The sequence below is a fragment of the Bos grunniens genome, chromosome 3 (genome assembly GCF_055505025.1).
Source record: "Bos grunniens cultivar Pamir isolate PY7600 chromosome 3, Bosgru_T2T1.0, whole genome shotgun sequence".
Classification (NCBI taxonomy): domain Eukaryota; kingdom Metazoa; phylum Chordata; class Mammalia; order Artiodactyla; family Bovidae; genus Bos; species Bos grunniens.
In genome coordinates, this window is record NC_141167.1 from 101,292,840 (window position 1) to 101,315,290 (window position 22,451).

General features: G+C 38.3%; 1 protein-coding gene and 1 pseudogene across 7 annotated transcripts in view; both read left to right on the plus strand.

Moving 5' to 3' along the window:
- Positions 1 to 22,451, plus strand: part of RPRD2 (regulation of nuclear pre-mRNA domain containing 2) — a 99,191-nt gene that overhangs the window by 37,306 nt on the left and 39,434 nt on the right. For all 7 annotated transcript variants that reach the window (XM_086392427.1, XM_086392422.1, XM_086392425.1 and 4 more), the window contains exon 2: positions 10,178 to 10,307. In XM_086392427.1, the coding sequence (XP_086248553.1) occupies positions 10,178 to 10,307 (130 nt within the window). The remainder of the gene's footprint in view (positions 1 to 10,177; positions 10,308 to 22,451) is intronic.
- LOC147376402 (protein-L-histidine N-pros-methyltransferase-like) lies at positions 6,909 to 8,259 on the plus strand (annotated as a pseudogene).

Below are 22,451 nucleotides of genomic sequence, written 5' to 3' on the forward strand. Positions count from 1 at the left end.
AAAAGACTATAGTACTCATTTTTTAATTCCTTTTCTTTGTATTTTCCTTTCTTTTTTTCTTATTTACTTTTCCAAGAAATAGTGATTGAAAACCTACTCTGTTAGGCATTGTCCTAGGGGCTGAGAATTCAACACTAAACAAAACCGACAAAAGCCCTTACCCTCGCAGTGCAAGACAGGCAAAAAATTAAGTAAATTATATTGCTGGGGGGGAGGGTAACACAGAAGGACAATAGTATTGGTGGTTTGATGTTGCAGTTTTCCTGGTCAGGGAAGTACAGAAAGCCACTGAGAAAGTGACATTTGGGTGAAGATTTAAAAAACAGTGAGAGCATAAACTATGAGATTATCTGGGAAAAGAATGTTCCAAGCAGAGGGAGTAGGGAGCTCAAAGGACTCTGAAGTGGGTTTATGCCAAGTAGGAGTATGCCAGGCGTGTTGTACATCTTGCAGCTGCAAGGTGGCCAGAATAGCTGGAAAGGAACGAATGGTTACCAGGACTAGGGATTGGAGAGATAATGCAAGGTCAGAATGTAAGGACTTTGATCTTTACCCTGAGTAAGGATGGGAGCCATTATGGGAGCAATTTAAAGCAGCAGAGTAACATGATCAGATTTATATTCTGAAAGGATCTAGACTGAAGTGAGGCAAAGGCAGAAGCAGGGAGACCAGTTAAGAGGCCCATATAGTAATTCATGCAAAAGACTATTATAACTTAGACCAGGAGGCAATGGTAAGTAGTAGTTGAAGTCTGTTTTTTTTTAATTGTTATTTTTGGTAAATAGTAGTTGAAGTCTATTTTTTTTTTAATTGTTATTTTTGGTAAGTAGTAGTTGAAGTCTATTTTTTTAATTGTTATTTTTAAATAATTTCAAATTAAAGTTGCAGTATACTATGAAGATCTCTTGTGTGCCTCTCTCCAGATTCCCCAGTAATTAATGTTTTACCATATTTACTTTAATCTCTTAACTGCTCTTTTATACACATATGTACACTTACACACACTTCAGAACTATTTGGAAGTGTGTTGCAGACATGATACCCTATTTAATACTTCAGTGTCCTTGCTGCTGCTGCTGCTAAGTTGCTTTAGTCGTGTCTGACTCTTTGCTACCCCATGGACTATAGCCCGCCAGGTTCCCTTGTCCATGGGATTCAAGTAAGAATACTGGAGTGGATTGCCTTTTCCTCCTCCAAGAGATCTTGCTGACCCAGGGATTGAACCCAAGTCTTAAGTCTCCTGCACTGGCAGGCAGGTTCTTTACCACTAGTGCCACTTGGGAAGCAATGTCCATAAAAGCAGCTATTCTCCATATATAGTTGTATTAATAAGCTTGGGATGCGATAACAAAATACCACAAACTGTGTGGCTTAAACAGCAGAAATTTTTCTCAGAGTTCTGGAGGATGGGAAGGCTAGATCAAGGACTGACAGGGTTCAGTTTCTGGGAAAAGTTCTCTTCCTGGCTTGTAGACAGGCTACCTTCTTACTGTGTCCTCAGGTGGTGGAGGAAGGTTGGGAGGAAGGAGAGTTCTCTGATGTCTATTATAAGAACACTCATGTCTTTTTATCAAGGCCCCTTTTGTCCTCATTCAACCTTAGTTACCTCCGTATAGACTTTATCTCCAGACACAGTCACATTGGGGGTTCAGTTCAGTCATAGCTGACTCTGCGACGCCATGGACTGCAGCACACCAGGCCTCCCTGTCCATCACCAGCTCCCAGAGTTTACTCAAACTCATGTCCATTGAGTCAGTGATGCCATCCAACCATCTCATCCTCTGTCGTCCCCTTCTCCTCCCACCTTCGATCTTTCCCAGCACCAGGATCTTTTCAAATGAGTCAGTTCTTCGCATCAGGTAGCCAAAAGTACTGGAGTTTCACCTTCAACATCAGTCCTTCCAGTGAATATTCAGGACTGATTTCCTTTAGGATGGACTGGTTGGAGCTCCTTGCAGTCCAAGGGACTCTCAAGAGTCTTCTCCAACACCACAGTTCAAAAGCATCAATTCTTCGGTGCTCAGCTTTCTTTATAGTCGAACTCTCATATCCATACATGACCACTGGAAAAACCATAGCCTTGACTAGATGGACCTTTGTTGACAGAGTAATGTCTCTGCTTTTTAATATGCTGTCTAGGTTGGTCATAACTTTTCTTCCAAGGAGTAAACATCTTTTAATTTCACAGCTGCAGTCACCATCTGCAGTGATTTTGGAGCCCAAAAAATTAAAGTCTGTCACTGTTTTCCACTGTTTCCCCATCTGTTTGCCATGAGGTGATGGGCCCAGATGCCATGATCTTAGTTTTCTGAACGTTGAGCTTTAAGCCAACCTTTTCACTCTCTTCTTTCACTTTCATCAAGAGGCTCTTTAGTCCTTTTTTGCTTTCTGCCATAAGGGTGGTGTCATCTGCATATATGAGGTTATTTATATTTCTCCCAGCAATCTTGATTCCAGCTTGTGCTTCTTCCAGCCCAGCGTTTCTCATGATGTACTCTGCATAGAAGTTAAATAAGCAGGGTGACAATATACAGCCTTGACGTACTCCTTTCCCTGTTTAGAACCAGTCTGTTGTTCCATGTCCAGTTCTAACTGTTGCTTCCTGACCTGCATACAGATTTCTCAAGAGATAGGTCAGGTGGTCTGGTATTCCCATCTCTTTCAGAATTTTCCACAGTTTGTTGTGATCCACATAGTCAAAGGCTTTGGCATAGTCAATAAAGCAGAAATAGATGATTTTCTGGAACCCTCTTGCTTTTTCGATAATCCGGCAGATGTTGGCAATTTGATCTCTGGTTCCTCTGCCTTTTCTAAATCCAGCTTCAACATCTGGAAGTTCATGGTTCACATACTCTTGAACATTGGGGGTTAGGGACTTCAACATGTGAATTTGGGAAGACACATGAATTTGGGGAAGACACATGAATTTCGGGAAGACACAGTTCACTACATTGCAACAATTGTGTAACATCTGAACAGCCACCCAAATCAGGAAATGAACATTGACACAGAACTACCGTGGAATCCACAGACCCTAGCTGAATTTTGCTAGTTATCTCAGAAATAGTCTTTAAAGATCCAGGGCCATTTGTTAGAATTAATTGTCATGTCTCTTTAGTTCTTTTTAGTTTTCTTCAGTCTGAAACAGTTCTTTGATCTTATCTTTCATGTCCCTTTAATTTTTTAAGACTATAGATCAGTAACTTGTAAAATAACCACAAATTTGTATTTGTCTGATTATTTTAAAAATTAGATTCAGGTTATTCAGTTTTGGGTAGAAATACCACAGAAGTGATGCTGTGTTCTTAAAGCATTATGCCTGTTTGGAGGAACATAATGTTAATCTGTCAGTTTTGTGGGCAAAAAGTTTGAGACTTTACAAATAATACTATTCTGCATTAAACTGTCTCTCACCAGGTTTAGCATCCATTCATGATTGTTGCTTGAGTCAGTTTTTGGTGTGATGTTTGCCAGATGTTGGTTTTTAATTCCTTCATTCCTTACACATACATGGATTGGCATTTGATTATAAGGCAGGGCTTTCCCCCTTCCAGTGTATTTCTTTCATTACTTTCATCAGTATGTATTCATGGATTGCTACTTTATTCAGTTGGTTATAGTCTTTTCCTAGTATTTATTTTGACACGGTTTATCCATGCAATAGATTTGGCCAGTGGGAACCTCTTGAAGGTAGTGCCTGTATTCTTTGGACATCACTGTTTGTGCACTTGACTAGTATAAGATGTTCTGAGCTCTTGTATCGATACTTTCTTTCCTGGCCTGGAATCAGCCATTTCTCCTGGTTCCTCTAAGAAACAAAGATCTCGGTATTAGGTGCCTGGGATGTTATTACTTCTAGGCCTTTTCAATGGAGAGATTTAAGAAATAATTGTATGTAGACAAATACATTTATTCACTGTATGTTTTCTGTATATAACTATGAATTCATGCCAAGACTTCCAATTACAATCCAGCACCACAGGGTTTATTTCTAACCTTTTTCCTTCCCACATTTGTAACTTCCTAAATCTGTATATATTTCAAAAAGTAGAAAAAAAAAAAAAGTAGCATTAATGAAATGTGTATTTTGAATTTGGATATGTAATGTGAAAGAGAGGAGTCAAAGATGACTTGATTTTTGGCTGAGAAAAGCCACCGCAGAAGAAATGCCATTTACAGAGATGGAGAAGACTGTAGGAGAGAAGAGAATTAAGAAGAAATCACAACATCACATGTTGAGTCTGAGCTGTGTATTAAACATCCAAGAGAGACATTGGGTAGGCATTTGGGTATCTGAGTCTGAAGTTCAAAGAACAAGTCCAGGCTGAGATACAAATTAGTTCAAGACAATCAGTTAAACTTTTTGGACAGAAATTATTATATTTCCTTAATCAGTTATGAAAGGATCAAAAATGTATCATATTAATAGAAAATTAGAATACAGGCAGGGAAAAGGGAAAAAACTAGAGATCTGTACTCTTAAAACTTAATTCCATATTCTTTCTGATCTCTTTCATTGATTTTTTTTTCTAACACGAGATCATTCTGTAATTACTGTTTTTTCCCCCAGTTGATGATTTCTTTATTTCCATTTCTGTAAATTTTCATTTTCTCTAGTCCCAGACCACATTCAGATTTCTTCAATTTCTTCAATCACATTCAGTGATTTACAGCTGATGTCCAAACCTGTATCCATTTCAGGAACACAGATTAGTTATATTAGATTACTCTATGCCTTGAGTCTCTTAATCTCTCCAGTAATAGTTGAGGGTGGGAATTCCCTGGTTAGAACTTTGTATTTTCATTGCAAAGGTCCTCAGTTCAGTCCCTGGTCAGGTGAAACTTAAGCTCCCACAAGCCATGGGGCATGCTCAAAAAGAAAAAAAGAAAACAAAACTTTGGGATGATTTGTTCTGGGGAAAAGTAGAGATGAGGTGGAGAGGGGTCAGAATCTGACATGAATTAAATTTAAAATTTGGGGCTTTTTTCTATGGGTGAATAGAAATCACTGACGATTATGTAGGATAGGGTATCATAGAAAAGGAAAGTTCTTTGTGAGGTGTTTCTGGGGACTGTGAGTAATTCATTAAAGGTAGAACTTTGAAGGGGAAGAGAGGAGACTGGAAGAGAAGGTAAAAATCCAGAAAATGAGTGAAAACTAAGGTGTTTGACCTAGAGAACATATTAAAAAGCAGAGACATTACTTTGCCAACAAAGGTTCGTCTAGTCAGAGCTATGGTTTTTCCAATAGTCATGTAATGATGTGAGAGTTGGAATATAAAGAAAGCTGAGCACCAAAGGATTGATGCTTTTGAACTGTGGTGTTGGAGAAGACTCTTGAGAGTCCCTTGGACTGCAGGGAGATCCAACCTAAAGGTTCCGTTAGTCCATCCTAAAGGAAATCAGTCCTGAATATTCACTGGAAGGACTGATGCTGAAGCTGAAACCCCAATACTTTGGCCACCTAATGTGAAGAACTGACTCATTTGAAAAGACCCTGATACTGGGAAAGATTGAAGGCAGGAGGAGAAGGGGACAACAGAGGATGAGATGGTTGGATGGTATCACCGCCTTGATGGACATGAGTTTGAGTAAGCTCCAGGGTTGTTGATAGACAGGGAAGCCTGGCGTGCTGCAGTCCATGGGGTTGCAAAGAGTTGGACACAACTGAGCAACTGAACTGAACTGAAGGTGTTTGGACATTCTCTAATAAGCAGTTGGAAATCATTGACAGATTTCATATGAGAAATAATTGGATAATGTTTACATACTAGAAGATGAATTTGGCCAACAATGTATAGAATAAATTTGAGAAGATCAGGTCCAAGGCAAGATAAACAGTTAAGAGGTTATTGCAGTAGTTGTCCAGGTCAAAAGTGATAACCCAGCAAAGAGCAGTGGTAGGAAGAAAAGGAAAATAAAGAAATTTAGCATATATTGGAGACAAAATTGGTTGGACTTGCAGATTTATCAAAATGGAATAAGGATTAGGTAGGGAGAAAGAAGAGCCAAAAAAGACTGCTGAAATTCTAGCTAAATATAAGAACAGTAACAGATGGACGAGGAGGAAGATTATTAATAAAATATTGAGAAATCAAGTTCAGGGTGCCTCTGAGATGATTGAAGTAGATGTCTGCGTTGACTGGTAAGGGAAATCCAGACATGAAATCTATGGGTGTTGGAGTCATTGATACACAGATGGTAGTAGTTAAATGTGGATAGTTCTGCTGATAGCATTCCATTTTCTGTTGACTGAGTGCTATTCTAAATGGTTTACATACAATGTTTTATTATTTAATTCTTTTAACAACCCATGAAGTTGTCATTTCTCAAAGGAAAAAAGGTAACATACAGAAGAGTTAGGTAATGTATAAGCCCCTAAAGCTAGTAAGTGACAAAGCCAGGAATGGAACAGACTGATTTCAAACCTGAAATCTTAAAACACTGCACCTTGGGAAGCACCAGCATTTAAAGGAGGAGGATCACAGGCAGAGCTGCCTGTAACTATACATGCCCCCTGTGTATATATATGGAGGAGCAGCTAGAGGTGTCAGAGGAGAAGTAAGAGCGATTAAGACAGAGACCAAAAGAGGGTTTATTAGATTATTCTGTGTACCAAAAGCCTGGTGGAAATGATACTTCTCTGTAGAAATAGCATTTAGAAAAAACTCGCCTTGACCCTCTGCCTCGGCCCTGAAGGGGCTGAATGGGCGAGTTGGGTGCGATGGCTTGAGCCTGGGTGGCTGCGGCATTAGCTGGAGGCAGTGGTGCGTCCTCCTCGCCCCAGCGGTGATTGGAGCGAGCGGCCGCGGCCCTGGCCCCGGGCGAAGCTGCTAGTGAGCTGACTGTGCCTAAGCCTGGCGTCCGTGTAGCTGGTGCGGAGGGTGTGGACCCTGTGGAACCCACTCACCCGCTCCCTGTAAATGAACATGATGAGTGGCCGGGGCACCCGGCTGTGGCCACAGGCGGCAGGAAGGAGAACCACCGTGGTATGTGTGCAACAGAGAAATTAAGCTCCAGGCTGTGTCTGTTCAGAGTTACCTTGATCAGGGAACACAGATCTTCTTAAACAACAGCAGTGAGAAATTGGGATAGCTGTTTATCGAATTATATCACTCATTCACTTGTTTTTAGCCTGTTTATGTCTAGAACATCTGTCAGTGGGTTGCTAGATCAGATCAGATCAGTCGCTCAGTCGTGTCCAACTCTTTGCGACCCCATGAATCGCAGCACACTAGGCCTCCCTGTCCATCCCCAACTCCCGGAGTTCACTCAGACTCATGTCCATCGAGTCGGTGATGCCATCCAGCCATCTCATCCTCTGTCGTCCCCTTCTCCTCCTGCCCCCAATCCCTCCCAGTATCAGTCTTTTCCAATGAGTCAACTCTTCGCATGAGGTGGCCAAAGTACTGGAGTTTCAGCTTCAGCATCATTCCTTCCAAAGAAATCCCAGGACTGATCTCCTTCAGGATGGACTGGTTGGATCTCCTTGCAGTCCAAGGAACTCTCAAGAGTCTTCTCCAACACCACCTAGAAAGAGGCTCAATGTTTGTGTTTTCACGAGATCAGTTTCAGAGACTGCTTAAAATTAACCCGGACTGGAAAACCCATAGACTTCTTGATTTAGGTGCTGGAGATGGAGAGGTCACAAAAATCATGAGCCCTCATTTTGAAGAAATTTATGCCACTGAGCTGTCTGAAACTATGACATGGCAGCTACAGAAGAAGAAATACAGAGTGCTTTGGTATATAAATGAATGGCAGAAGATAGGGTTTTAGTATGATGTCATCAGCTACTTGAATTTGCTGGACCATTGTAATCACTCTCTGACTTTGTTAAAAAGATATCAGAAGTGTCTTGGATCCAACCAGAGGCAGGGTCATCCTTTCTTTGGTCTTTATGTGGAGAACGTAGGTGGCAAATGGGATAAACCATTGGAAATTTTGGAAATCAAGGAACAGAATTGGGAAAAACAAGTAAATAGTCTGCCTGACGTTTCCAGAAAAGCTGGTTTTGTTATTGAAGCTTTCACCAGACTGCCATAGCTGTGTGAAGGCAACGTGTATAACGACTACTACGTTCTGGATGATGCTGTCTTTGTTCTCAAACCCATGTAAACGTGAAGGTTGAGGTCTTCCGAGTCCATCCCAAGAATGTACACTCTGGAAGAGGGTCTGTGTGTTCAGTTATATGAAAGGAGGACCTTTGGGGACTGCCATTCTAAATATCATGTAGGATTTTTAAAAGCCAAAATACTAATTATTACCTTGTAGTGTGTAAAAGGAATGTTTTTTAAAAAACAAAAAACCCAACTCTTTGAGGATTTTTAACTCTTACGCGATTATGTAGGTCACAGTCTGATTATGGAAGATATTTTTTATACTTAATTGCAGTAGGGACTCATTCCCAAAGCAATAGTCATGACTTCACAGGGAACTAGTAAATGTGGGTTGTTTGTAATAAAATGAAGACTGGGCAATAAATCTGTCTTTCCAGTTGAAAATACTGGTTATAAAGTATAGCCACTGATCCTCTTTCATGTTTAGAAATTCTGTCATTATTCAACAAAATTTTTTAATCATGCTAATCTTTTTTTGGAGGTGGGAAAAAAAAACTCGCCTTTGGGTTTAGTAAGTTGGAGTTTATTGGTAACCTTAGTAACTGCCGTGTGAGTAAGTACAAAAAAAAGGTAGCTCCTATAATTATGGAGTTACTAGAAATCAAAGTGGAGACAGTGACTATATAATACTCTTTCAGATCCCTAAATCTGAAAGATCTTAACCGTCTCAGCTAAGTTGATTTGGATTGGTTTAAATATGGGTACATTTTTTTTTGTCGGAGCCCTATGGCATATGGACTTTTAGTTCCCCGACCAGGGATCAAACCTGTGCCCCCCTACATTGAAAATGTAGACTCCCAACCACTGGACCACCAGGAAAATCCCCATGGATACATTTTTGAGAGAACATAAGTTCCATCTCATGATTTCTGTTTCTCTGAAATAGCATATTAAGGTTATCTCCTAAGAGTGAGAAAGAATGTGGTATACGTAAGGGTGCATCATAAGAGTGGTAAAAGTTTGAAATAGGTCTAACAGCAAAGTAGAGAAGATGCTAATTAAAGACACGTGGAAGGAGGGCCCAGTGAGGAGGAGACTGAATTGTTTCAATACTCTTGGTGTGATTTTTCTTTGGCAGAACCCAGGGACAGAAATATAGGTGCAGTAAAGGCATTCAGGTGGATTGATCCAGATTTAGGATTTTGTTGAATACTTGTGATAGGCTATAAACTGTAGGGAGAATGAACAGTATATGAAGGTTTTAATATGAGTGGTTTAGATAATCAAAAAGACTCTGGAATTGGTAGAGAAAGAATTGAGTACTAGAAGAGACTATACATGAGTTAGAGAAAATAAAGAGACCTTGATGAAATTGAAGGACAGATACAACAGAGTGGGTGGTTGTGGTCAGAAAGGGTGATTTGAAAGTGTAGAAAGAAGTGGTTCTTGGAGGTCACTGAATTTGAGGTTGAAACTAGAAAATGTGATGAATCATCCATATGGACATTAAGATTGTTCAGGATAATGATGAAACTTGGGTTTGCTTGGCTCAAGTTTCCAGATAGTAAATAGATTGGGCCTTGCCTTGGACCTTTAAAAAAGATTGACCGAGGTATGTTTTGGGGCTCAAATTACTTATTTCCCAGGACATTCACCTGGTGATGAAAGTGGCAGCAAGCCTCTCTTCAGTAGATGGGAAGGTGAAAAGAGTCTGTCTACAATAATAATGGAAAGGAGGTTAAGCAGTTTGTCTAAGGTCACATTCTGATTGAATCCTAAAGCCCACACTCCTTCCACTAACCCTGGTGTCTTTGCAACAAATTGAACTACTTCAGCTCAGTTTTTAATCTTCCCAGATGTTTGGGAGAACAGTTTTGTCTTATTTTAGCTTCTCCAAAGTTAATGTATTTTTTAGTGCCAAACATATACAAAGTAAAGTGGAAATCTGCTCAAAGGAACACTTTGAACAGAAACTTAACCTGAAACAGTCAAGGTTTTTAGGCATTAGGTTCAGTAAATTGATCCATTAGTTCGTTTGTCTGTCTGTATTTGGAGTAAGTTACACCAAGTATAACTTGACTAATTTGGTTTTCTTTATTGTCTTTTCTCATCTCCAGCTGCCTATCCCCACCGTTTGAATCTCTTTTACCTTGCCAATGATGTCATACAGAACTGTAAAAGGAAAAACGCGATCATATTCCGCGAATCATTTGCTGATGTACTTCCTGAAGCAGCTGCTCTAGTGAAGTAAGTAAATTCTCACTCTTCTTTGGGATCTAAGCTTAGAAAATTTAGAATTTCAATTTCCCATCCTACCCATTAGTAAGAATTATAAAAGTTGCACATGCTTGAAGATTCAAGGGTATTTTGTCTCTATTGTTCATTATAATTTTTTTGGTAATAAACATATTTTTCTTTTAAAGAGTTTTTCTTCCCTTTTTGAAAACTTGTCTGTTATCTATGCTCTGCCTGTTTTCTCCTTATTTGACCAGGAGAATGTATCTCCTGTTCATACTCTCTGATTGTACTTCTTTCTGTTTTCTTCTGTTTTGTGATTTTTATATATTTCCATTTTTCTTACAGTCTTCCTGAAATCTTGCCCTCTTCATGAAATCTGTGTAATTAGGAAAAATGAAAATATTTACTCCTAACTCCATATTAATTTACTCCATTCTTAGCAAAATTGTATCCAGCATTTTCCAAAGTGCTGGAACACTCGTATTTGATCCTATTTGCCCTGTATTAATAGTGTTTTCCTTGTGTTTCATGCATATTTGTAAGTTGTTTGCTTGGTGCAAGAAGCACACACATATATACACAATTGAAGGATAAACAGTTATGTGGAAAAATAAAAGTAGCCAAATATTTCCTCAAATTATATACTTGTTGTGATTGTATGAATATATAAATATTCTGTTTTATTGACCCATTTCTTAGTATTAACCCAGTCACAATGGAATGATCCTTGTCCTTTCCATTGGATTGTAAACTTGAGATGGTCTACTTTGGTATCACAAAAGATTAAGATGTGATCTTACTTTCAGGTACTAAGTAATAAAGATTTATACACACGTCAGAAGAACATAAAGTAATAACAGTAATAGTACCTACCTTTATTGAACATTCATAATTGATCAGATACTTACACAAAGTGCTCTGTGTACTTCAGGTTGTTTAATCCTGAGAACAACATTTAAAGTGGCTACTACTATTGTTCCCGTTTTAAGGAGAAGAAAACTGACTTAGATTGCTTAGCTTGCCTAAGCTCTCACAGCTGTGGGGGGGCCGGGTACGGGGTAGTGGTATTTGGCAGAATTCCTACCCAAGCCTATCTAGACCCCAGAGCTTATGTTCTGTGCTGCCTCTTTACATATTTAAATTCAGTATAATTTTGAGTAAGAAAAGCAGTGTCCTAAATGATCTCCACTTATGATTTCTGCTGTAAATATCATTATAGTCTGGAAACCTTAACCTAGTGTTTCTTAGACTTAGGTTTCATGACCTAGTTCATGGATTAATATAGGGTTGCCGGCTTTTATTTTACCATGTAAAGATTTTTTTATGAACAACTACTTTGTGTACAGTCCTTTAAAATAAAATTTTAAGCTCCAAAAATGTTTTCAACTCAATGGAGGTTATCTTCAGAAACCTGTAATAAAATCACTTAATGGTGAAATAGTAAAAGCATTTCAGGACAGCGATACCCTTTATCATCATTACTATTCACCATTAGGTTGAGATTCCCTTTATTTCTAAATAAGTAAGAAGAAGAATGCATTTAGAAGAGATAGAATTATCATTATTGGCAGATAATATGATTACCTATATCAGGGGTGGGCAACCTTTTCCTATAAAAGACCAGATAGTATTTTAGTTTTTGCAGGCCATAGGATCTCTATTGCCACTATTCAACTCTACTGTTCTATCATGAAACCTGCCATAGACAATACATAAGCAAATGGTTATGGCTGTGTTCCAATAAAACTTTATTTACAAAACAGGCAGCAGACCAGATTTGGCCTGAGGTTTGTAGTTTGCAACCCCTTGGCCTACATAGAATCAATGAATAAGAGAGTTCAGTTAAATAGCCAGATTGAAGTTCAACATAGAAAAGCAGTAGATTTCCTGTGTATGTTAATAGTAACCAATTACCAGTGTAATTAGGGGATTTATGGAAGGCTTGCTTCTGCCATGAAGCATAAAGGCCACCTTCTCCCTGTAAGTTTGTTGGTGGGCCCAGTGCACCTTTGTGGGCCTCTGCCAGTGTTGAGTAGTCATGGACTAGCAACCAGTTGTTCGTTTGAACTATTTTTGTATTGTAAAAACTAAACATTCCAAGGACAAGACACTTAACATCCTGATAGAGAAACGAGCAAAGAATGGGGACAGGCAGAAGACATATAAATTAAAGAATTTTCAGCTCAACTATACAAAGAAATAGAAGTTTAAACGCAACTTTTCACACTAATCAAAAGAGTGGAGTTCTTTTTACTAATGGAAGCCAGGCGTCTCTGTACTGCTGGTGAGAGTATAAATTAGAACCTTTCTTGAAAGCCATTTGGCAGAATTTGTTGAAAGGCTTTAAATGATCTGCCCTCCAGAAATTCTCGAGTAATTGAGAGCCTATAAACTCTCCATCCTCTTTGACCCAGGAATGTGACTCATAGAAATCTATCTTGAAGAAAAAAATCAGAAATACAAAGATTGTCTTCAAAGGATGTACACTGCAGAATTTATTGAAGTTGGAAACAAATGGTTAAATTGTGATTATTTTCTTTTAAATGTAATTAGGGAAAAAAGATTCTTTTTGCAACACAAAGTAATGCCTCCTGTCCCCCAAGTAAAGGAAACCTTACCCAAAAATAACATAAAAAGTATGTAAAGCTTTTACAGAGAAGAATTTTTGAACTTTACTAAAGGATATTAAAGAAAATATGTGTAAATCAAGTGATAGATATATAATTTTGAAGGGAAAAATCTGGTATTGTTATTCTTTCCCAAAATGTAGACTATAAATTCATTGTAATCATAGTCAGAATCTCAATAATATTTAATGTAGAAGGATAAAATGTCCAAGATGATTATTTATAAGAACATTGAAGTCAGAGCTCCCCTGTCATTTATTTGTATATATTTTAAAACAGTAATAGAATGAGGAGTAGAAGACTGTTATGAGTGAAACAGAATATATCCTCACTTATAAAGAAATTGATTGTAATATGGTGTTAGTTGCACAGTCGTGTCCGACTCTTCGCACCCCTATGGACTGTGGCCTGCCAGGCTCCTCTGTCCATGGAATTCTTCAGACACGAATATTGGAGTTGGAAGCCATTCCCTTCTCCAGGGGATCTTCCAGATCCAGGGGTCAAACCCAAGTCTCCTGCATTGCAGGCAGATTCTTTACCATCTGAGGTAAAGTATATGATAAATGAGAGGATATTAGGATATGAGCTTTAGTATTCCATAAACAGCCACATCCTAACCACCATTACCCCCTTTTAAATTTCTGTTCACAGTTACACCTTGCAAATTCATTTCTCTTAATTTAAGGCTATCATTTTAATCGCTTTAATTTAGGAGGGGCAAATGTTTAGAAATTCCAGGCAGGTAACCTAGGTGAGTGAAGTGGGTTGATTGTAAGGAAAAATCCATCTAAAAGGGACAGCAGCTATTCAGCTCTAGCCTATGGCCGTAAAGAAACATAACTTCAGTGTTAACATATGTTGTCAGACCTTCCAAAAATCTTTGTCATTTTTAAGCTAGGTCAAAATCTAGATTCCTATATGAAGTTTCCCAAATTTTAAATGTGTGAAACTAAGTCATATTCTAAAAAATTTATTGCTAGCCAAACAAAATATATCTGAGAAGTAAATTTTAGGGTTACAAATAAATTTTAGCACGTGGGTGAATTTGCAAATACAAAATCTGCAATTAATGAGAATCAGCTATATTTAGAAATCTTAACAAAAGATGTATAAGATCACATTGAAAAAATTATAAAACATAATTGAGAAACAGTATGGAAAACTGAAACAGATAATTCGTGGATAGGGAAGACTCAATATTTAATGATATCATTTCTTCCCAAACTGATTTATAAGTCCAATGCAGTCTTAATTAAGATCTTAATAGTTTCCCCCTATTTTACAAACTTATTTATTTGCTTTTGTACAATTTATTAATTCCTGGAACATATGTTGTGTATTTACTAAGTGCTTCGCACTGTTAATGATCTGAGATTTAGACAACGAATAACACACGGTGTAGCCTGGACACAGCATGAATAGGTGTGGACCAGTAACGTGATGACTGCTGCAGTGGAGTTACCTCAGCTTGCAGTGGGGGCAACTAAAATACAAATTGATTTTGAATTTTGTATGGAAGTGCAGAGAGCTCCCTCTTCTTCCCCCACGAAGAAAAAGCCGAGAAACTCTTGAAGAGTAACAAGGTGGGAAGACAGGCTCTACCAGGTTTCAAGACTGGTTAAAAAGCTATGATAAATAAAGCAGAATGATATTTGCCCAGAGATAAGCAAAGAAAGCTGTAGAACATAATACAAAGTCAAAAACAGACCAGTGTATGTGTATACTTGGTTGCTGTGTGAAAAAGAACTGTTTCATAATATTGCTGGGGCAGATTTGCTATATAGGAAAGATTAGATCCTGTGCACATCATACACAAAAATCAGTTGCATATTAAATACAAATATGAAAGAGCTACAAATCTTTTGGAGACAACATAGGAGATTGATAAATTCAGCTACATTAAAATGAAGACCTACCATTTAATCAAAAGACACTATAAAGAAGGAAAAGACAAGCCACAGAGTGAGAAAAAATATTCTGCAGTCAACAAAAGATTTACATATAGAATATATAAAAAATTGCAAATAATAAGAGAAAGATAATATATTAAAGATTTTAGTTTTAACTGGCTTATATGAGAAATCAAGCCAGAAATTGTTTAAATATTTATTAATGACTTTTTAAAACAATAAATGTTAATAATCAAAACTTATAGTTTTAATAGTGTTTTGTGTTCTTGCAGATCTCTTTAATATCTGGCTTAATAGCAGACAGCTGTATTTTCTTACCTCCTTTTGCATTCAGTCTGTTTTGATAGCACATGTCATGTAGCCCTAGAATTGCTGAAATATATCATTACATATCATATATGTTAAGTCCTGATCGGGAGAGAGAAATCACATACCAGTAATTTAAACAGGGAAAATTTAATACAATGGATCGTTGAGGGGCTTTTCTGCCAGTCCAGTGGTTAAGACTCCATGCTTCCAGTGCACGGGGTACAGGTTCAATCTGTGGTCAGGGAACTAAGATTCCACATGCCACAGGTGTAGCAAAATAAATTTTAAGAAGCTTAACTTTGGGGGGGAAAAAAGGACCGTTAAGTAGGTAAAAGGTAGCTAACTACTAGAAAGAATAAAATAACTCTTAAGGTGATATGGAATAGTATGTGCTGAAAGCAGCTACTACTTCTGAACCTGAGGGAAAAGTAAATAACTACCCCCACCCTAACCCACTCCAAGCTGAGACTCAGACCTCAGGAAAGAGTAGATGGCTGTAAGAACATGCTACCTGTCACTAGTGGTTTAGAAACAGGTCAGAGAGCGCTCACCACTGAACTACAAGAGCTGTGCTGAAATGCTGCCAGGGTACCTCTGTGCTGATCCACTTGAAAATATAACCCTGAAAGAGGAATCCCTACTGCTTCTTCCAGCCTCTCAGTGTCACTCCAGGGCTCTCTGTTGGCAGAGTCCAACTCTGAACCAATGGGAAATAGAGTTTTCAGTGTCTGGCCCCAGTACAAGGAAGGACGTGTTGGAGCTTAGAGGCAATAAAGCAATAACTAGCACACATACAAATCTTTAAGTCCACCAGTACAAACATTAGCAAAATTGTGGCACAGTGGAAGCTCTCTTATACTGTTGGTTTTGAGGGTTGATTGGTATAAAACAACCTCATTTTTTTTTTTTAAGTTTGTTATATATACCCTATGATCTTGTAGTTCCAACCCTAAGCTTTTAAAAACCCTGAGAAACTTACATATTTGCAGCAAGATCAGTGGAAGGGAATTTTTAATACCAACTTTGTCTATGTTAATAAAAATTTGGGGTAATTCCTTGGCAGTTCATTGGTTAGGACTCCATGCTTCCACTGCAAGGAAGCCAGGTTCAGTCCCTGGTTGGAGAATTAAGACTGCAAACCACACAGTCCAGCAGAAGAAGAATAAAGTGAAAACCTTAATTAAAAAAAAAATTGGAAACACTTTTTACAGTAAGGTGAATGAATTGTGGCATACTGGAATATCAAACAGCAAAGAAAAGTAATGGATTTCAGTTATATGCAATGATATAGATAAATCTCACAAAATACTGGTTGGAAGTACAAAGGAATATTTCTGTATACATAGTATGAATCCATTTATATAAAGTTCAAGTTTGGCAGAAAAATAAACTTGTTTATACTTCAGCCAGTCAGTGCAGTCACTCAGTCATGTCTGACTCTTTATGACCCCATGGACCTCAGCACGTCAGGCTTCCCTGTCCGTCACCAACTCCTGGAGCTTACTCAAACTCTTGTCCGTTGAGTTGGTGATGCCATCCAACCATCTCATTCTCTGTCATCCCCTTCTCCTCCTGCCTTCGATCTTTCCCAGCATCATGGTCTTTTCCAGTGAGCCAGTTCTTTGTATCAGGTGGCCAGAGTATTGGAGTTTGAACTTCAGCATCAGTCCTTCCAGTGAATATTCAGGATTGATTTCCTTTAGGATGGACTAAAGGAACCTTTAGGTTGGATCTCCTTGCATTCCAAGGGACTCTCAAGACTCTTCTCCAACACCATAGTTCAAAAGCATCAATTCTTCAGTGCTCCGCTTTCTTTATAGTCCACCTCTCACATCCATACATGACTTCTGAAAAAACTATAGCTTTGAGTAGATGGACTTTTGTTGGCAAAGTAATGTCTCTGCTTTTTAATATGCTGTCTAGGTTGGTCATAACTTTTCTTCCAAGGAGCAAACGTCTTTTAATTTCGCGGCTGCAGTCACCATCAGCAGTGATTTTGGAGCCCCCAAAATAAAGTCTGTCACTGTTTTCCCTTGTTTCCCCATCTATTTGCCATGAAGTGATAGGACCGGATGCATGATCTTAGTTTTCTGAATGTTGAGTTTTAAGCCAACTTTACACTCTCTTCTTTCACTTTCATCAAGAGGCTCTTTAGTCCTTCTTTGCTTTCTGCCATAAGGATGGTGTCATTTACATATCTGAGGTTATTGCTATTTCTCCCGGCAGGTCTCGAGATTCCAGCTTGTGCTTCATCCAGTCCAGCATTTCGCATGATGTACTCTGTATAAGTTAAATAAGCAGGGTGACAGTATACAGCCTTGTTTATACTTGCCTATTTTTAAAACAAAATTAAGGAAATAGGCATAAAAGTCTAGGTAAATGGTAAATTTACACAATCCCTTCCATCCCAGGTAAATGGAAGGGATTGTGATCTTGAAGGGACCCACTCAGGTCCTCTAGGTAGCCAGTAGTGTATTATTTCTTGACCTGGGTTGTGATTACATGGGTATTCACTTTTTAAGTATCTGTTAATATATATCATATGTAATTATATATTATATGCAGCTTTTCTGTAAGATTTATTTGGACTAAACAGTTTTCAAATTACAATTTTAAGTAAATGAATTTAAGAAGTTGGTTCCCTTTGAAAATTGAATTGGCAGCCTGGTAGAACAAACCCAGTTAGGTATCAGTTCTGTAAGATTTTATTTACTCTATGCCTTCACCTTTCTTATAGATCTAGTATCCTCAAGAAGTTTTCCTAACTGGTTTTTCAAATTTTACTTAATCTTTTTTTAAATTTAAACGTATTTATTTTTGATCGGAGGATAATTGTTCCATAATTTTGTGTTGGCCCTGCCATATATCAGCATGAATCAGCCACAGGTACATGTATGTCCCTTCCCTGTTGAGCCTTGCTCCCATCCCCTACCCCACCCTTCCTGACTTTTCTTCCCCAGTCTGGATTAAGCAGGTCTTCTTTGCTATCATTATACCTACCGCTTCTTTTGTCATAGCCCCTAACACACCGCTTTATAATTGATATACTTGCTTTTTGTCACCAGTTTCTATCTCCCAGACTTCGAGCTTCTGCTCCCAGCACAATGCTTGTCACTTCATAGGTGGTTGGTTAGCTTGATGCATGGATGGAAATACCATGGAGTGCTATAAAGCTGTGTTTCTTAGGTGTAGGCCTAGTTATTCATTGGTGGGTCCATGGATATAGTTTAAAGCGTCATTGGATTGTCTAAGCATATTGAATATCATCTGTATGATCACCTTATTAGCAGTTCTGTGAGTCATTTTCAGTGGCTCTATTGTGTGTTTGTATTTTGGTATAAGACAGTGTTACTTTATCAGAGGCTAATGAGGAAAGGTTAAAGGTAACTTTAAATAATTGTATCAGTTGAAGGCACTAATAATTTTAGCATACACTAAAGAAATAAATTTGTAGTAGTTCAAATGGATAAAAATGGTGAAATACAGAATGATAATGGTATTATGGTCTTAAAAAAGTTTCAAACAATGTATACAGTATCATATTTGCATTGCAATTTGGTTTCAACAAAATATCAGTTATAACTTTAAATCAGTGTTTATATGAATGGTATTTACTATATTTTTGTTTAATTTGAAAATTTTGACTTGTAGTTGTTGAAGAACTATAAAATGTTTTCCAGAGAATCATATAGGGTAAAAAGATATAGAGACTTTGTGATCATCTTCATAAGCAATCCAAGAGAATTTACAGACTTATGAGGGTTCAGTGAGGTTGCTGAATACAGATCAACATATAGAATCAGTAGCATTTCAGTTGGAGAAGGCAATGGCAACCCACTCCGGTACTCTTGCCTGGAGAATCCCAGGGACAGGGGAGCCTGGTGGGCTGCCGTCTATGGGGTTGCACAGAGTTGGACACGACTGAAGTGACTTAACAGCAGCAGCAGCATTTCAGTATATCAGATATAACCAGTTATAATAAAATGATATTATTAACAGTAACAAAAAAGCTCTAGATACCTAGAATAAAAGTGTGTTGAGACCTTTATGGAGAAAACTGTAAACTTTCAAAAAGATAAAAATCAACATATAAATACAGTACACTTTAATCAAGTTCCCAATAGGATATTTTAAGAAATTTGTTATACTGATTGTAAAATTCATATAGAGGAGTCATTGTCTTAGGAGTAGCCAAAACTGTTGATAAAAAGCAAGTAGGGGACTTCCCTGGTGGTACAGTGGATAAGAATCCACCTGCCAGTGCAGGGAACACAGGTCCAACCCCTGGTCCAGGAAGATTCCACATCCCTCAGAGCATCTAAATGCTTTGTGCCGTAACTCCTGAGCCAGTGCTCTAAGCCCATGAATCACAATTGCTGAGGCCTATGTGCCTAGAGCCTGTACTCCACAGCTAGAGAAGTGAGCACACTGAGAAGCCTGAGCACCTCAACAAAGAGTAGCCCCTGCTCACTGCAATTGGACAAAGCCTGCAAGCAGCAGTGAAGACCCAGTGCAACCAAAAATAAATAAATTTAACAAAACAACCAAGTAGGTCTTAACCTATGAAATATCAAGAGTTATTATTTGGTTTAGTTTCTAATACATGTTTTTAGTGATATTGTGTGTGGAGGGATGATGGGATGGCTGAAATAGCTCTGCCTGTAATTTCATGACCTGTATTTTTGACAAAGTGATAAATAAAAAAGTGAGATTATTCTCAATAAAAATCTGATATAGGGAAAAATAATTATTATTTGGTACAGTAATTAAAAGAGGATGATATTAATGCAAGGATAGACAAATAGATTTAAGGAACAAAACAGAGAGCCCACAGATGCACCCGTACCTATATGGGACCAGTGTAAATGGTAGAAGTCGCATTGCAGTTCATTGGGGGAAAGATGCAGTCTTCAATAAATGATTCTGGGACACGGGCTTTCTGTGTGGAAGAAATAAAATTAAATGTTTCCCAATACCGCACACAAAAGCATGTTCCAAATGAATTACTCTGATATATAAAACAAAACTTTAAAATGTTAGAAGAAAATGAATATTTTCCTGACTGTAAGGGTTAGTTTAGAAAGCTCTTAAGACCTAAAGAACAGATAATAAAGAAAAGTATAAATTTAATTACATCAAAATTAAACTGCATTATAGAAGACACCCTAAAATTAAAGACAAGTGACACACGAGGGAAAACATGTTATAGGCAAACAAAAAAGATACATTTTTATAAATGGGGGTTATTTTAGGCTCTACAGAGCGGTGCGTTTTTATTTATTTTTCTTTGGCTGCCCTGGGTGTTTGTCACGGCGTGTGTAGGCTTCTCTTTGCAGAGTGAGAGGGCTCAGTAGTTGTGGCTCATGGGTTTCTCTTGTTGCCGTGCGTGGGCTTAGTTGCCCTGCAGCATGTGGGATCTTAGTTCCTTGACCAGGCATCACACCCGAATTCCCTAGATTGGAAGGTGGATTCTGATTAAGTATTGACTACTTGCTCCTTGAGTTGACCCCATTATTTGGTCTTCCGTTTGGTGAGTTGGCAAATATTTATTAAGAAGCTTCAAGATACAGCACATTACTGTAATGATGTACCAGAAATAAGATATTGATAAAGAAAAGATATTCCCTCAGGGAATATCTTGTGAGGCACAAAATTATGCGGTTTGGTTCTGGTTGGTTGGTTGGTTTTGTGTTGTTCATGTTTGTTGTTGTTGGGTTTTGGCCACATGGCTTGTGAGATCCCAGTTCCCCAACCAGGGCTTGAACCTGGGCCCTTGGAGTCCTAACCACTGGACTGACGGGAAGTTTCCTAATTCTGTTTATTTTAACTCTGATAACTGGGCATCTGTTACACTCTTCATCAGCTTTGTGCTTTACTTTTTTGTTTTAAAAGTGGTCTGAGGCAAGGGTTGCTAGTATACAAAACATCTATTCAGCATCCTAGCAATTGTGCAAATCAATGAATTTTTTGTTACTTACAAGTCAAACAGCAAAGTCTATATTTAATTATTTTATGATGTGTATATGTGGTAGTAGTTGTATGTCCTGTAGAAATTGAGGTTGTGATCAGTAATGGCTGAAATAGAGGTCTAGAATTACAAGGTAAGTAAAACAGCTATTCTGGATTTTTTTTTTTTTTAATTTTAGTTGAATCTGTAAATTCAAGAGATGGTTATATTGTGGGAGTTTGAGAGCTCTGTGTTCATATAAATGAAAAACAAATTTAGCCAAGAATTTTAAACCTAACAAATTATCTAGTAAAAATAATTTTACAAATGAAGAAACCTAGTTCCCCAAAGACTTTTTACTAAAACCAGAACTAAAATGTCTAGTTTCCTCATCTCATGCTTTGTTTACTATATTTTACTCTAGTCTTATTTACATGATTTTCTATCAATTGCTGTTTCTCCAGCGTATTTTACTTGAGGATTTTGGTGAATAGCTCTTGGGACTTCATAATGAATAGTTGGGTTTGAAAATGACAAAGTCTAGTTGTCATTCATTCATTTACTATTTAGTGAACACCTTGTAGATGCTGAAGAGTTCAGTTCAGTTCAGTCGCTCAGTCGTGTCCGACTCTTTCCGACCCCATGAATCGCAGCATGCCAGGCCTCTCTGTCCATCACCAACTCCCGGAGTTCACTCAGACTCACATCCATCGAGTCAGTGATGCCATCCAGCCATCTCATCCTCTGTCGTCCCCTTCTCCTCCTGCCCCCAATCCCTCCCAGCATCAGGGTCTTTTCCACTGAGTCAACTCTTCACATGAGGAGGCCAAAGTACTGGAGTTTCAGCTTTAGCATCATTCCTTCCAAAGAAATCCTAGGGCTGATCTCCTTCAGAATGGACTGGTTGGATCTCCTTGCAGTGCAAGGGACTCTCAAGAGTCTTCTCCAACACCACAGTTCAAAAGCATCAATTCTTCGGCGCTCAGCCTTCTTCACAGTCCAACTCTCACATCCATACATGACCACAGGAAAAACCATAGCCTTGACTAGACGAACCTTTGTTGGCAAAGTAATGTGTCTGCTTTGGAATATGCTGTCTAGGTTGGTCATAACTTTCCTTCCAAGGAGTAAGCATCTTTTAATTTCATGGCTGCAGTCACCATCCGCAGTGATTTTGGAGCCCCCCAAAAGAAAGTCAGCCACTGTTTCCGCATCTATTTGTCACTGAGTTATACATTTAAAAAATGATTAATGGGCTTTCCTGGTGGTCCAGTGGTTAAGAATCCATCTGTTGATGCAGGTGACACAGGTTTGATCTCTGGTCCAAGAAGATCGCACGTGCCACAGGACAACTAAGCCG